At 42.2% G+C, this 17,764-nt stretch overlaps 1 protein-coding gene across 2 annotated transcripts in view; it reads right to left on the bottom strand.

Moving 5' to 3' along the window:
- Positions 1-17,764, bottom strand: part of DNAAF4 (dynein axonemal assembly factor 4) — a 69,647-nt gene that overhangs the window by 18,706 nt on the left and 33,177 nt on the right. For both annotated transcript variants that reach the window (XM_033190046.1, XM_033190047.1), the window contains exon 5: positions 2,216-2,361. In XM_033190046.1, coding sequence (XP_033045937.1) covers positions 2,216-2,361 — 146 coding nt within the window. The remainder of the gene's footprint in view (positions 1-2,215; positions 2,362-17,764) is intronic.

Here is a 17,764-nt window from a genome sequence, read left to right as displayed (position 1 = left end):
CGCCTCCCGGGTGCAAGCGATTCTTCTGCCTCAGCTTCCTGAGTAGCTGGGACTACAGGCATGCACCACCACGCCCAGCTAATTTTTTGTATTTTTAGTAGAGACGGGGTTTCACCATATTGGCCAGGCTGGTCTTGAACTCCTGACCTTGTGATCCACCCGCCTTGGCCTCCCAAAATGCTGGGCTTACAGGCTTGAGCCACCATGACTGGCCTTAAACTTTTTTTAAACCTCATTAGCTGGTTGAAATATAATAGATAGAAGTTTCTAGCCAAATTTCTTGTTTTCTGGGAGTTCATGTGATATTATTATTATTATTATTATTTTTCCTGAGATGGAGTCGCACTCTGTCCCCCAGGGCTGGAGTGCAGTGGCATGATCTCAGCTCACCATAACCTCCGCCTCCTGGGTTCAAGCAATTCTCCTGTCTCAGGCTACTGAATAGCTAGGATTACAGGCATGTGCCAGCACGCCCGGCTAATTTTTGTATTTTTAGTAAAGACGGAGTTTCACCATATTGGCCAGGCTGGTCTCGAACTCCTGCCCTTGTGATCTGCCCACCTTGGCCTCCCAAAGTGCTGGGATTATAGGCGTGAGCCACCATGCCCAGCCTATGTGATTATTATTTTACCTTTCTTCGTTATAGTATTTTCATTTTTCTATACTGAAAAATATACAGAAGGTCACTTGAGCCCAAGAGTTCAAGGCTACAGTGAGCCATGATTGCCCCACTGTACTCCAGTCTGGGCAGCAGAGCAAGACCCCAACTCTAAAAAAATAAAAAGGTGTGTGTGTGTGTATGTGCATAAACACAACTTAAAAATAATTCTAACTGTATAATTATAGAAATGTTACAAATACAGAAAATACATTGTTTAATAACACAAAATAATTAATATTTATATTGTCATTGTCTTTTTTTTTTTTTTTTGAGACTGAGTTTCGCTCTTTCACACAGGCTGGACTGAAATGGCGCAATCTTGGCTCACTGCAACCTCCACCCCCTGGGTTCAAGTGATTCTACTGCCTCAGCCTCCCGAGTAGCTGGGATTACAGATGCCCACCACCACACCAGGCTAATTTTTGTATTTTTAGTAGTGATGGGGTTTCACCATTGGCCAGGCTGGTCTCAAACTCCTGACCTCAGGTGATCCACCCACCTCGGCCTCCCAAAGTGCTAGGATTACAGGCATGAGCCACCGTGCCCGGCTTGTCATTATGTCTTAAGGATCTTCTTATTTCTACAATTTTTCAATTGAAAGATGTGTCAATTCAGCCTTGCAGTAAAAAAATGCAGTTCTTGGCCGGATGTGGTGGCTCAAGTGCTGGGATTACAGGCATGAGCCACTGCATCCAGCCAAAACAATGTAGTTCTTAATGCTAATATAACTAAAGATACAATATTTGAAATCCAGGGCTTAGGAATTTATAAATGGATGGAAGATATTAATTCTAAAATGTCACATTAGAAATACCTGTTACTGGTAATAATTAGTTGTAATGATATATTAATAATTTCCAAATATCTTCTTTCCAAACACATACTGATCCAGAGTTTATATGTCTATTAACATTATAGAAAATGATGTATTTGACAAAATAAATGGCAAGCACAATAGTGTATCTCTTGGAATAAATAATACTGTACATATGTGTGTGTGTGTATATATATATATATATATATGTATGTAAGTTTTTCATTGTTTTGTGATGAAGTCTCACTCTGTCACCCAAGCTGGGGTGCAGTGGTAAGATCTCAGTTCAGGGCAACCTCTGACTCTCTGGTTCAAGCAATTCTTCTGCCTCAGCCTCCCGAGTGGCTGGAATTATAGGTATGCACCACCACCACGCCTGGATAATTTTTTGTATTTTTAGTACAGATGGGGTTTCACCATGTTGGTCAGGCTGGTCTCGAACTCCTGACCTCAAGTGATCCACCCATCTTGGCCTCCCAAAGTGCTGGGATTACAGGCGTGAGCCACTGCGCCCGGCTTACTGTACATAATATATTAAATCAGTGTTCTGTTATCACTATTCTAGCGCCAAAAAAAATCTGCAAAATATATTTTCTTATAAGGAAATTCTAAAATATATTCATGACATTATTTATTTAGTGTAATAAATACTTAAGAAGCGCAGAACCAGTACTAATTTCAATAGATGAAATTAAAGTATTTTCATTTGTGGTAATTGTATCTACAGTAAGTATATCTACCTCCTCCTCTTCTGCTACTTGTGATTCACGAAGAGCTGTTGGGAATACTCGAGGGGTAAAGTTGATTTTAATACTGCCAACAGAGCGAGGAGCAGGAATACTGTCTTCCTTTAACTTCTCAGTAAATATATTTTCTGAACTTCTCCCTTTAAAAACAATGGTAGCAAGCAAGTCACTTATTTCTCATTTTCTAGTTAACCATCAACTGACTTTTAATTACACATCAAAGCCAACCCCCAAGTCCTAAACAAATAAATCAAATATATTTTCTGCAAGAAAAAAATGCAAAATTTAGCACTGATAATACAGCAGCCAAAGACCTACCTGCTCTTTATCAATGGCCTCAGCTATTTTTCTGGGGTTCTGTTTTTAAAACCAGTGTTTAATTCACATCAACTCTAAGGGAGGATACTTTAGGCAACTCAACATCAACTCTAGAGAAGAGCACATAGGCAAAACCACCACTGCCAATATCACCTCTATCTCCTTAAACTCTATAGCAATATCTCCTATATACATTATCTCCTATATGCTTTCTTACAATAGTATAAAAAGTTTTAGCCATTAAAGAAAACGAATGAGAATTGGTGGCAAGGACGGGCACAGCGGCTCATGTCTGTAATCCCAGCACTCTGGGAGGCCAAGGCAGGCCAATCACCTGAGGTCAGGAGTTCAAGACCAGCCTGGCCAACACAGTGAAATCCTGTCTCTACTAAAAATATAAAAATTAACCAAGCCTGTGGCGTGCACCTGTAATCCCAGCTACTTGGGAGGCTGAGGCAGGAGATTTGCTTGAACCTAGGAGGCAGAGGTTGCAGTTAGCCGAGATCGCGTGTTGGAGACTCCATCTCCAACAAACAAACAAACAAAAACTAGGAGAGGGTCTTGACTAGACATTTCAAAGGACTGGAGCAAGGAGGGAAAAAGCCCTCTTAGACTCAAACATGAAAGCCAAATAATGTGATAACAGAGGTGATCCCATCTGCCAGGATGGCCTTGTGGAACACAGTCATTCAGTACTGTTGCATAACAAAGTATGACATTAGGCCGGGCACGGTGGCTCAAGCCTGTAATCCCAGCACTTTGGGAGGCCGAGACGGGCGGATCACGAGGTCAGGAGATCGAGATCATCCTGGCTAACACAGTGAAACCCCGTCTCTACTAAAAAATACAAAAAACTAGCCGGGCGCGGTGACAGGCGCCTGTAGTCCCAGCAACTCGGGAGGCTGAGGCAGGAGAATGGCGTAAACCCAGGAGGCGGAGCTTGCAGTGAGCTGAGATCCGGCCACAGCACTCCAGCCTGGGCGGCAGAGCAAGACTCTGTCTCAAAAAAAAAAAAAAAAAAAAAAAAAACACAAAGTATGACATTAAAGATAACTAAATTTTTATCTTTATTTGATTTGCCCATTTGGGACTTTATTTTACAATGCTTGGCTTGAACCTACCTAATATAAGGTCCCAATAATTTTATATCCAAGTTAACTGTTGCTCACTCATAATAGTAAAAGACATTTCTAGGTATGTAAGAACTCAGCCAACACTACCTAGTCATCTTTTCTGAATACATTACTCAAAGAAATGTTCCAGAACACAGAGAAATAACATTAAGAACCCAGGAGTGGCAAACTTGAGAGTAAAATGAAAAAGAATGGGTTTTCTAAAGCAGTGGAGAACACACCAAAAATGTAAATCGTATCTTTTTTTTTTTTTTAGAGATAGTGTTATTACTCTCACGTAGGCTGGAGTGCAGTGATGCAATCACAGCACACTGCAGCCTTGAACCCCTTGGCTCAAGCAATCCTCCCATCTCAGTCTCTCAAGAGCTGGGACTACAGGTGTACACCACCATGCATGGCTAATTTTTTTTGTTTGTATGCTTTTTTGTAGAGATGGGGTCTTGTTTTGTTGCCCAGGCTGGTGTTGAACTCCTGGGCTCAAGCAATCCTCCCATTTTGGCCTCTCAAAATGTTGAGATTACAGGTGTGAGCCATCACACCCAGCCTGTAAATAATAGTTTTAAATAGTAATACAAAAGAAGGAAAACAGGTCGTGGCACGGCGGCTCACACCTGTAATTCTAGGACTTTGGGAGGCTGAGGCAGGTGGATCACTTGAGGTCAGGAGTTGGAGACTGCTTGGCCAATATGGTGAAACCTCATCTCTACTAAAAATACAAAAAATTAGTCAGGCGTGGTGGTGGGCACCTGTAATCCCAGCTACTTGGGAAGCTGAGGCAGGAGAATCACTTGAACCTGGGAGGCAGAGACTGCAGTGAGCCAAGATTATGCCACTGCACTCCAGTCTGGACAACAGAGCAAGTCTCACCAAAAAAAAAAAAAGAAAAGACAAAAGAAAAAAAAGAAGGAAAATAGAATAGAAAGTGAAAACGAAGTATACTTCATTTTACTTCAGATTACTAATAATACTAATGATTAATACGATATAGAACATGCAGGAAATCATCACTATTATCCCATGAGGAGAACCAAAAAAAACTATTTTGCTACAAAAAAACAAATCTTCATGTGTTTATAAAAAATATTAAAGTGACCACTAGTTACAGTAAAAATAAGATATATAATTTCCAAACTCATGTATCTAATTTACAAACTCTTCTATTTGCTATTTGCAAATTCAAAACATAAAAAAGAAATTTGCTGTTTGTAGCAACACAGGTTACAACTTTTACTACAAAGTTTTACATGCAATTTTATGAAAAGGTAAAATGTTATGAACATATACAAATTCTTAATAAAAAATAAACAAAAGGTTCAATATATAGTTCAGTTTCAAAAGTAAGTAAAGGAAAGGCCTCATCACCGAATTTAAAGCCAGGGTCATCTCAAAAGTGAACACAAAGCTGTTTGGAAAGATTTTAGATGCAAATAGATTAATATCAATGGCTGGAGAATGGAAATTTAATGCTGATATAGGTACAGAGGTGGGAAGGTGTAAATGAAACTAGAATCATAGAAGGGCGGACCTCCCGGGTTCAAGTGATTCTCCTGCCTCAGCCTCGCGAGTAGCTGGGATTACAGATGTGCACCACCATGCCCCGCTAGTTTTTTTGTATTTTTAGTAGACACGGGTTTCACCATGTTGGCCAGACTGGTCTTGAACTCCTGACTTCATGATCCACATGCCTCGGCCTCCCAAAGTGCTGGGTTTATAGGCGTGAGCCATCGTGCCCAGTGGGCGTCACTCTTAGTGAAAAGGATGCTTATACGATCTCTGCTCACTAGTCTTAGAAAGTAAAGCTTGGAAAAAATGTCTCTTGTAAGAAATTGAAGCTCCAGGTATTCCTCATCAACAAGTCTTTTGTAAAAAAGAATATATGATATTTCCTCAAACATACACACAAAGAAGTTTTTGCAGAAGATTAGTGGTCAGGCACAATTCGCAAGAGGAAACAATCCTCTTGCGAACAATCAGCAGACACAACAAATCAGACGAGTGGCTCCCTAAGATTTTGAAATAGCACGACAATCTGAAAGAGATGAATCATTTTAAACATACCCACTTAAAGACAGTAAAGACAGGCTAACATCAATAATGAAAACTAAGAAGCTAGTGACAAAGAACAGAGAGGTGTGAAAAAAAAACAGAACTTTCAAAATGAAAAATATTGTCACTGAAATTAAAAATATCTTGGACAAGTATAACATAAAATTAGTAATGGTTCAAGAAAATCTATAAACTAGAAGATAGATCTGAGATATTATACAGAACATAGCTGAGGAAGATAAAGAGAATACAAGAAAGTTGGCCAGGTGTGGTGACTCAAGCCTGTAATCCCAGCATTTTGGGAGGCCAAGACAGGTGGATCGCTTGAGGTCACGAGTTCAAGATCAGCATGGCCAAAATGGTGAAACCCCGTGTTTACTAAAAATACAAAAATTAGCCTGGTGTGGTGGTGCACATCTGTAGTTCCAGCTACTAAGGAGGCTGAGGCAGGAGAATTGCTTGAACCCAGGAGGCAGAGGCTGCAGTGAGCTGAGATTGTACCACTGCACTCCAGCCTGGATGACAGAGCAAGACTCCGTCTCAAAAAAAAAGAAAAACATCTGTGTAATTTAAAAATATATACTGAAAACAAGAGAACACAATAATGTAATATTGGTTTGTTTTTGTGTTTGTTTTTGAGACAGAGTCTCACTCTGTCACCCAGGCTAGAGTGCAGTGGCGCGATCTTGGCTCACTGCAGCCTCTGCCTCCTGGGTTCAAGCAATTCTCATGCCTCAGTCTCCCAAGTAGCTGGGATTACAGCTGTGTGCCACCACAGCCAGCTAATTTTTGTATTTTTAGTAGAGATGGGGTTTCACCATGTTGGCCAGGCCGGTCTCAAACTCCTGGCCTCAAGTAATTCGCCCACCTCAGCCTCCCAAAGTGCTTGAGATTACAGGCATGAGCCAAGAAGGTAAATTACCAGCCAAGAAGGTAATATTTGAAGACCACAGTTTTGAAATTCCCAGAATTGATGAATGACAAAGTTCTCTGAGTGATAGTATGCTCCAAGTTATGATATTATGAGACAAATAAATATAAAATTGAACTTATACTAATGAACCCATAATATACCAAGGGGAAGAATTTTAAAACAACCAGAAACAAAGGATAGATTACTTTATTAAGGATCAAGCTAGATCAACTGCACTCCATCCTGGGTGACAGGGTGAGATCCTGTCTCAAAAAAAAGAACAATATTAGAAATTAGTAAATTATATAACTATAGATAAAGTAGAGATAAGCAAATAAAAACTTTATAGAAATGAATTTGAAAAGATAAAACGCACAATTTAGAAGACAAATTACCAAAATTGACTTTGGAAAATTTCAATAATCAATAACTATTATAGAAACTAAATCTATTTTTTTTTTTTGAGACAGAGTCTTGCTCTGTCGCCGGGGCTGGAGTGCAGTGGCCGGATCTCAGCTCACTGCAAGCTCCGCCTCCCGGGTTCACGCCATTCTCCTGCCTCAGCCTCCCGAGTAGCTGGGACCACAGGCGCCCGCCACCTCGCCCGGCTAGTTTTTTGTATTTTTTAGTAGAGATGGGGTTTCACCGTGTTAGCCAGGATGGTCTCGATCTCCTGACCTCGTGATCCGCCCGTCTCGGCCTCCCAAAGTGCTGGGATTACAGGCTTGAGCCACCGCACCCGGCCCTATTTTTTTTTTTTCAAAAAACCGCCATAAAAAAACTCCAGACCTAGACAGTTTTAGGGGAAGTTTTACTAAACTTTAAAACAAAAGATATTTCTCTTACCTAACTATATTGTTTCAAATAATAGAAAAAGAAAAATGCTCTATAGTATATGGGTCTGGTATAATTTTGTATAAAATCTAGACAAGAACAGTATGAGGAATGAAAAATATAACTAAATCTCAATATGAAGATAAATGTGACAATTGCTTATAAAATATTAGCAAATTGAAAAAATATATATATATATTCAATCTAAATGACCTTTTTTTTGTTTTTTTGAGACAAGATCTCACTCTGTCGCCCACACTGGAGTGCAGTGGCGTGATCTTGGCTCACTGCAGCCTCTGCCTCCTGGGTTCAAGTGATTCTCCTGCCTCAGCCTCCTGAGTAGCTGCGACTACAGGCGCACGCCACCAGCCTGGCTAAGTTTTGTATTTTTAGTAGAGACAGGGTTTCACCATGTTGCCCAGGGTGGTCTGGAACTCCTGACCTCAGGTGATCCACCCACCTCCGCCTCCCAAAGTGCTGGGATTACAGGAGTGAGCCACCATGCCCAGCCTCTAAATGACTTTTCAACATGCCAAGTCTCACTGTTAAAGTAGTAAAGACTATAACCTGGTGGAAATAGCACAGGTTTCAGATGCAGAACAGATCTGGGTTCAAATTCTGCAAGTTTAGTTATTCATAGTTATCTTTTTTTTCTGAACATCTATTTCCTCTAAAATAAGAATAGCAGCACTTAGACTGAAGTGTTGTGAAGACTGAGTGACCCAAGCAATAAAATCCCCTGGCACATAGTAGTCACTTAATAAATGTTAATTATTATTATTATTATTATATATGTGATTTTAAACTAAAATGTTATAGGAATTCAATGACTTATGTAAGGAAAATACTAAATATTTCTTTTTCTCTCTTTTTGAGATGGAGTTTCACTCTTGTTGCCCAGGCTGGAGTGCAATGGCACGATCTCGCCTCACTGCAACCTCCACCTCCTGGGTTCAAGCGATTCTCCTGCCTCAGAGCCTCCTGAGTAGCTGGGATTACAGGCGCCCACCACCATGCCCGGCTAGTTTTGTATTTTTAGTAGAGACAGGGTTTCTCCATGTTGGTCAGGCTGGTCTTGAACACCCAACTTCAGGTGATCTGCCCACCTCAGCCTCCCAAGTTCTGGGATTACAGGCATAAGCCACTGCACCCGGTGGAAAATACATCCAAAACAAAGTTTAATATTCTAAAATTAGATAAAACCAAACCCGTAGCTTTCAATATAGAATTATATTCATTGGGAGGTAGGAGGGAAAATGTCAGATTGGAGACAGGATTAACATGCAGCTGTCACTTGGATGGACAGAACAGCATCTGGAGACTTGCACTGTGAACTTTTTTTTTTTTTTTTTGAGACGGAGTCTCGCTCTGTCACCCAGGCTGGAGTACAGTGGCCGGATCTCAGCTCACTGCAAGCTCCGCCCCCGGGTTTACGCCATTCTCCTGCCTCAGCCTCCCGAGTAGCTGGGACTACAGGCGCCCGCCACCTCGCCCGGCTAGTTTTTTGTATTTTTTTTAGTAGAGACGGGGTTTCACCGTGTTAGCCAGGATGGTCTCGATCTCCTGACCTCGTGATCCACCCGTCTCGGCCTCCCAAAGTGCTGGGATTACAGGCTTGAGCCACCGCGCCCGGCCCGCACTGTGAACTTTTACTCCAAGAATCACTTCGGGAACACCACAAGAAACACTGTAGGAAAACCGAAAAAATGCACAGACCCTTTGAAAGAAGTGGCTTGCTGCTGCAAATGCCACAAGACAGCTGAAAAACTGAGTTCCCAAAGTGTGAGGAGAAAAAGGTCTGTCTCTGAACATACATCCCCACTGGGGAACCTGAAAATCCAGATCACAGGGGAAGGATTTAACTTTACCCAGAACCGAAATAGATTTAGGGAGCTGAGCAAAATGTAGAAGTAGAAGAAGCAACAGGAAGGGTCCTGTAGGCACTTCCATCCCCAGCTGGAGTCCAAAGAAGCCATTCCTGGCCTGATCCCACAGAGGTCCTTGGAGAAGGGAAGGCAGCCAGTGGAAATGAGGCGGGACCACAGGGTGAAGGAGGCTTGCAGCTGAACTTTGTAATAATTTTGACTGAGCAGGAATTTTCCTAAGCAGAAATTGGTGGCGGGCAGTGGGGGCAAATGGGAAGTACAGATGCGAGTGCAGAAGCCACAGCCAATAGTGTGGGCAGGCAGAGACTGGTGAGGCCTAAGAGCCCTCTTGCTTTCTCAGTGGCAAGGCTTATAGTCTGGGGCAAGATCTCAGCCCTGCCCACCAACTGCCTGGATATAAACTCAGTGCAGTTGGGGTGGCATGGCCGGCGTGAGACTGGCCTTGGTGGCTGACTGGGAGTTGGGTGAGGCCTGTCACTGGCGGCTTTCCCCTACCTCCCTGGTGACCTGTATGGCACAGCAGAGGCAGCCATAATGCCCCTGGGAACATAATTCCATTGGCCTGAGATTCACCCCTCCACCCCCACTGTGGCCACAGCAAGCCCCACCCAAGGGGAGTCTGAGCCCAGACCCAACTAACCTTGCCCCCACCTGATGGTTTTTCTCTACCTGCTCTATGGCCCTGTCCGTCACCTGAGAAACCCGAGTACTTGTCCTGACCAACATCAAGGTTATATCTCTCTTCTATACTGCAGCTGGTGCCCTCTTGGAAGTGCCACCTCCTGGCTGGAGCCCAACTAACTCAAGCCTCTATAGCAACTCATAACAGAACAACTCTGCTCCAAAGGAGAAAACAACAGCTAATTCCACTTCCTGCAATACCCTGTCTAGCCAGAGGTCCTGAGTCTGTCCACGTGACAACTTCACTGCTAGCATAACCAGTACTTGAAGTGCACTAAATGAAATTACAACAAAAGACTCCAACAGCATCCACTTCACTCACCTGCCACCACCAGAACAGGTGCTGGTATCCATGGCTGGGAGACCTGCAGATTACATCATAGGGCTCTTTGCAGATACTCCCCAGCACCAGCCTGGGGCCCAACTGGGTGGCTAGAACCAGAAGGGCAGTAACAATCACTGCAGTATGGCTCTCAGGAAGCCCCATCCCTAGTGGCAGGGGGAGGGCACCATATCAAGGGAACGCCCATGGGACAAAAGAATCCGAACAGTAGCCTTTGAGTTCCAGATCTTACCACTGAAACAGTCTACTCAAATAAGAAGGAACCAGAAAAGTAATTCTGGTACTATGACAATACAAGGTTCTGTAACACCCCGAAAAGAATACACTAGCTCTCCAGCAATGGATCCAAACCAAGAAGAAATCTGTGAATTGCCAGATAAATAATTCAGAAGGTTGATTATTAAGCTCCTCAAGGAGGCACTAGAGAAAGGTGAAAATCAACTTAAAGAAATTTAAAAAAAAATACAGGAGGATATGAATGAAAAAGTCTCCAGAGAAATAGATATTATAAAGAAAAGATAATCAAAATTTCTGGAAATGAAAGACACACTTAAAGAAATGCAAAATACACTGGAAAGTTTCAACAATAGAACTGAACAAGTAGAAGAAATAACTTCAGAGCTCAAAGACAAGGCTTTCAAATGAACCCTATCCAACAAAGACAAAGAAAAAAAGAATTTTAAAAAATGAACAAAGCCTCCAAGAAATCTGGGATTATATAAATGAGCAAACATAAGAATAACTGGTACTCCTGACGAAGAACGGAAATCTAAAAGTTTGGAAAACATACTTGAGGGAATAATCGAGAAAAACTTCCTTGGTCTTGCTAGAGATTGAGACATCCAAATACAAGAAGCTCAAAGAACACCCAGGGAATTAATTGCAAAAAGATCATTGCCTAGGCACATAGTCATCACATTGTCTAAAGTAAAGATGAAAGAAAGAATCTTAAGAGCTGTGAGGCAAGGCCGGGCACGGTGGCTCACACCTGTAATCTCAGCACTTTGGGAGACCAAGGAGGGTGGATCACAACGTCAGGAGTTCGAGACCAGCCTGGCCAAGACGGTGAAACCCCGTCTCTACTAAAAATACAAAAATTAGCCAGGCGTGGTGGCGGGTGCCTGTAATCCCAGCTACTCAGGAGTCTGAGGAAGGAGAATTGCTTGAACCCGGGATTTGCAGGTTGCTGCGAGCTGAGATCGTGACACTGCACTCTAGCCTGGGTGACAGAGCAAGACTCTGTCTAAAAAAAAAAAAGGAGCTGTGAGGCCAAAGCATCAGGTAATCTATAAAGAAGAACCTATCAGATTAACAGCAGACTTCTTAGCAGAAGCCCTGCAAGCCAGAAGGGATGGTGGTCCAATCTTTAGCCTCCTTAAACAAAATAATCATCAGCCAAGAATTTTGTATCCAGTGAAACTAAGCTTCATAACCAGAGGCGAGATAAAGTCTTTTTCAAACAAACAAATGCTGAATTTGCCACTACCATGCCAGCACTACAAGAAATGCTAAAAGGAGTTCTAAATATTGAAACAAAACCTCAGAATATACCAAAATAGAACCTCCTTAAAGCATAAATCTCACAGGACCTATAAAACAACAGCACAATGAAAAAAAATATGGTATAAGGCAACAACTAGCATGATGAATAGAACAGTACCTCACATCTCAATACTGACGTTGAATGTAAATGGCCTAAATGCTCCACTTAAAAGATACAGAATGTCAAAATAGATAAAAACCAACCAACCAATAAGTCTTTTAACAGACTTGCCTAACATATAGGGACTCATAAACTTCAGGTAACAGGGAGGAAAAAGATATTCCATGCAAATGGACACCAAAGTGAGCAGGAGTAGCTATTCTTTTTTTCTCCCCCCTCTTATTTTGAGACAGAGCCTCTTTCTGTTGCCCAGGCTGGAGTACAGTGGCACAATCTTGACTCACTGCAACCTCTGCCTCTCGGGTCCAAGTGATTATCCTGCCTTAGCCTTCCGAGTAGCTGGGCCTACAGGTGCGCACCACCACACCCGGCTAATATTTGTATTTTTAGTAGAGACGGCGTTTCACCATGTTGGCCTGGCTGGTCTCGAACTCCTGACCTCGTGATCTGCCCACTTTGGCCTCCCAAAGTGCTGGGATTGGCCATGAGCCAATGCGCCTGGCCAGGAGTAGCTATTCTTATACAAAACAAAGCAGACTTTAAAGCAACAACAGTTTAAAAAGATTAAAAAGTCCAGCAGGAAAATATCACAATCCTAAATGTTTATGCACCTAACACTGGAACTCTCAAATTTATTTATTTACTTTTTTTTTTTTTTTTTTGAGACATAGTCTCGCTCTGTCACCCAGGCTACAGTGCCGTGGCGCAATCTTGGCTCACTGCAACCTCCACCTCCAGATTCAAGCAATTCTCCTGCCTCAGCCTCCTGGGTAGCTGGGATTACAGGCATGCGCCACCACGCCCGGCTAACTTTTGTATTTTTAGTACAGACGGGGTTTCACCATGTTGGTCAGTCTGGTCTCAAACTCCTGACCTCGTGATCCACCTGCCTTGACCTCCCAAAGTGCTGGGATTACACGTGTGAGCCACTGCGCCCGGCCAGAATTCTCAAATTTATAAAACAATTACTATTAGACCTAAGAAATGAGATAACACCACAATAATAGTGGGGGACTTCAATACTCCATTGACAGCACAAGACAGGTAATCAAGACTGAAAGTCAGTGAAGAAATAATGGATTTAAACTATATCCTAGAACAAATGGACTTAACAGACATTTACAGAACATTCTACCCAACAACTGCAGAATATGCATTCTTTTCACCAGCACATGGAACATTCTCCAAGATCAACCAAATGATAGACCACAAAACAAATCTCAGTAAGTTTTTGCTTTTTTTTTTTTTTGATACGGAGCCTCACTGTGTCGTCCAGGCTGGGGTGCAGTGGCGTGATCTCAACTCATAGCAACCTCCAACTCTTGGGTTCAAGTGATTCTCCTGCCTCAGCCTCCCAAGTAGCTGGGATTACAGGCCCCCGCCACCACACCAGCCTAATTTTTGTATTTTTAGTAAAGACGAGGTTTCACCATGTTGGCCAGGCTGGTCTCAAACTCCTGACCTCAGGTGATCCACCCGCCTCGGCCTCCCAAAGTGCTGGGATGACAGGCATGAGCCACTTTGCCCAGCCATCTCAATAAATTTGTTTTTTTTTTTTTGAGACAGAGTCTTGCACTGTTGCCTAGGCTGGAGTGCGATGGCACAATCTCAGCTCACTGCAAGCTCCGCCTCCTGGGTTCACGCCATTCTCCTGCCTCAGCCTCCCGAGTAGCTGAGACTACAGGCGCCCACCACCACGCCTGGCTTATTTTTTGTATTTTTAGTAGAGACGGGGTTTCACCATGTTAGCCAGGATGGTCTCGATCTCCTGACCTCGTGATCTGCCTGCCTCGGCCTCCCAAAGTGCTCGGATTACAGGCTTGAGCCACCGTGCCTGACCCATCTCAATAAATTTAAGAAAATCAAAATTACATCAAGTACTCTCTAGGACCACAGTGGAATAAAACTGGATATTGACTTCAAAAGGAATGCTCAAAACTATACAAATATATGGAAATTACATAACCTGTCTCTGAATGATCTTTGGGTCAACAATGAAATCAAGACGGAAATTTTAAAATTCTTTGAACTGAACGATAAGAGTGATACAACCAGTCAAAACCTCTGGGATACAGCAAAAGCAGTGCTAAGAGGAAAGTTCATAGCACTAAATGCCTACATCAAAAAGTCTGAAAGAGCATAAACAGACAATCTAGGTTCACACCTAAAGAAACTAGAAAAACAAGAACACATCAAACCCAAACCCAGCACAAGAAAAGAAATAACAAAGATCAGAGCAGAACTAAATGAAACTGAAAGAAAAAAACGCAAAAGAAAAATTAAACAAAAAGCTGGTTCTTTGAAAAGAGAAACAAAATTGATAGACCATTAGTAAGATTAACCCAGAAAAGAAGAATATCCAAATAAGCTCGATTAGAAATGAAATGAGAGAAATTACAACAAATACCACAGAGATACAAAAAAATTTTTTTTTTTTTTTTTTTTTTTTTTTTTTTTTTTGAGGCGGAGTCTCGCTCTGTCACTGGGACTGGAGTGCAGTGGCCGGATCTCAGCTCACTGCAAGCTCCGCCTCCCGGGTTCACACCATTCTCCTGCCTCAGCCTCCCGAGTAGCTGGGACTACAGGCGCCTGCCACCTCGCCCGGCTAGATTTTGTATTTTTAGTAGAGACGGGGTTTCACCGTGTTAGCCAGGATGGTCTCGATCTCCTGACCTCGTGATCCGCCCGTCTCGGCCTCCCAAAGTGCTGGGATTACAGGCTTGAGCCACCGCGCCCGGCGAGATACAAAAAATTATTCAAGGCTACTATGAATACTTTATGCGCACAAACTAGAAAACCTAAAGGAGATGGATAAATTCCCAAACCTAAAAGGAATTAATCCTCCCAGATTAAGCCAGGAAGAAATAGAAACTCTGAATAGACCAATAACAAGTAGGGAGATTGAAACAGTAATTTAAAAACTGCCAACTAAAAAAAGTCCAGGACCAAATGGATTCATAGCTGAATTTTTTTTTTTCTTTTTAAAGACAGGGTCTTGCTCTGTTGCCCCCAGGCTGGAATACAGTGGTGAGATCTCAGCTCACTGCAACCTCCACCTCCAGGTTCAAGCGATTCTCCTGTCTCAGCTTCCCAAGTTGATGGGGTTATAGGCACGCGCCACCATACCCTGCTAATTTTTGTATTTTTAGTTAGATGAGGCTTCACGATGTTGGGCAGGCTGGTCTCGGACTCCTGACCTCAGGTGATCGCCTGCCTTGGCCTCCCAAAGTGCTGGGATTACAGGTATGAGCCACACTCCCGGCCCAACAGCTGAATTCTAACAGACATTCAAAGAGAACTGGTACTAATCTTACTAAAACTATTCCAAAAGATAAGGAGGAAATCTTCCCTAGATCATTTCATAAAACCCGTACTACCCTAATACCAAAACCAGGAAAGGACATAACAAAAAAAAGAAAACTACAGACCAAATATCCCTGATGAACACAGATGTAACACTCCTCAACCAAATACTAGCTAACCAAGTGCAACAGCATATCAAAAAGGTAATACACCATGGTTAAGTGGGTTTCATACCAGGGATGCAGAGCTGGTTTAACATACACAAATCAATAAATATAATACACCACATAAGCAGAAGTCAAAACAAAAATCTTATGATAATCTCAATAAATGCAGAAAAAGCATTTGAGGCTGGGCGTGGTGTCTCACACCTGTAATCCCAGCATTTTGGGAAGCCGAGGCAGGCGAATCATTTGAGGTCAGGAGTTTGAGGCCAGCTTGGCCAACATGGCAAAACCCTGTCTCTACTAAAAAATACAAAAAATTAGCTAGGCGTGGTGGTGCTCACCGGTAATCCCAGATATCGGGGAGGTTGAGGCAGGAGAATTGTTTGAATTTGGGAGGCAGAGGTTGCAGTAAGCTGAGATCATACCACTGCACTCCAGCCTAAGAAACAGAGTGAGACTGTCTCACACACACAAAAAGCATTTGACAAAATCCAGCATCCCTTTATGACTAAAACCCTCAGCAAAATGGGCATAGAAGGGATATACCTTAAGGTAATAAAAGCCATCTTTGACAAACCCATGGCCAATATTATAATGAACAGTGAAAAGTTGAAAGCGTTTCCCCTGAGAACTGAAATAAGACAAGGATGTCCACTTTCACCAACTCTATTTAACGTATTACTGGCAGCCCTAGCCAGAGCGATCAGACAAGAGAAAGAAATAAAGAGCATCTAAATCAGTAAGGAGGAAGTCAAGTTGTCACTGTTTGCCAATGATATGATCGCATACCTAGAAAACCCTAAAGACTCATCCGAAAAGCTCCTAGATCTGATACATGAATTCAAATAAAGTTTCAGGATACAAAATCAATGTAAACAAGTCAGTAGCACTACTATACACCAACAAGGGCCAGGATGAGAATCACATCAAGAACTTGACCCCTTTTACAACAGCTGCAAAAAAAACCTCAAAACAAAACAAAACAAAAAAACAAAAAACTTAGGAATATACCTAACTAAAGAGGTGAAAGATCTCACAAGGTAAACTACAAAACACTGCTGAAAGAAATCGTGGATGACACAAACAAATGGAAGCACATCCCATGTTCATAGATGGGTAGAATCAATATTGTGAAAATGACCATACTGCCAAAAGCAATCTATAAATTCAATGCAATCCCCATCAAAATATCATGATCATTCTTCACAGAACTACAAACAACAATCCTAAAATTCAAGTAGAACAAAAAAACAGGCCACATAGCCAAAGCAAGACTAAACAAAAATAACAAATCTGAAGGGATCACATTACCTGACTCCAAACTATACTATAAGGCCATAATTACCAAAACAGTATAGTACTGGTATAAAAACAGGCACACAGGCCAGTGGAACAGAATAGAGAACCCAGATGTAAAGCCAAATACAGCCAGCCAATCTGACAAAGCAAACAAAACCATAAAGTGGGGAAAGGACAACCTATTCAACAAATAGTGCTGGGATAATTGGCAAACCACATGTAGGGGTATGAAACTGGATCCTCATCTCTCCACTAACACAAAAATTAACTCAAGATGGATCAAAGACTTAAGTCTAAGACCTGAAACAATAAAAATTCTAGAAGATAACACTGGAAAAACCCTTCTAACACTGGCTTAGGCAAAGACTTGATGGCCAAGAATCCAAAAGCAAATGCAACAAAAACAAAGATAAATAGATGGGACTTAATTAAACTAAAAAGCTTCTGCACAGCAAAAGAAATAATCAGCACAGTAAATAGACAACCCACAGAGTGGAAGAAAATCTTCGCAAACTATGCATCTGACAAAGGACTAATATCCACAGTCTACAGGGAACTCAAACAAATCAGTAAGAACAAAACAATCCCATCAAAAAGTGGGCTAAGGACATGAATAGACAACTCTCAAAAGAAGATATACAAATGTCCAGCCAGGTGCAGTGGCTCACGCCTGTAATCCCATCACTTTGGGAGGCTGAGGCAGGCAGATCACCTGAGGTCGGGAGTTCGAGACCAGCCTGACCAATATAGAGAAACCCCATCTCTAAATTAGCCAGGCATGGTGTAATCCTAGCTACTCGGGAGGTTGAAGCAGGAGAATCGCTTGAATCTGGGAGGCAGAGATTGCGGTGAGCCAAGATCGTGCCATTGCACTCCAGCCTGGGCAACAAGAGCGAAATTTTGTCTCAAAATAAATAAACAAATAAAGAAAGAAAGAAACAAATGTCCAACAAACAT

Source organism: Trachypithecus francoisi, unplaced genomic scaffold, assembly GCF_009764315.1.
Source record: "Trachypithecus francoisi isolate TF-2019V2 unplaced genomic scaffold, Tfra_2.0 Lachesis_group3, whole genome shotgun sequence".
Lineage (NCBI taxonomy): Eukaryota > Metazoa > Chordata > Mammalia > Primates > Cercopithecidae > Trachypithecus > Trachypithecus francoisi.
This window is presented reverse-complemented; position numbering and strand designations above follow the sequence as displayed.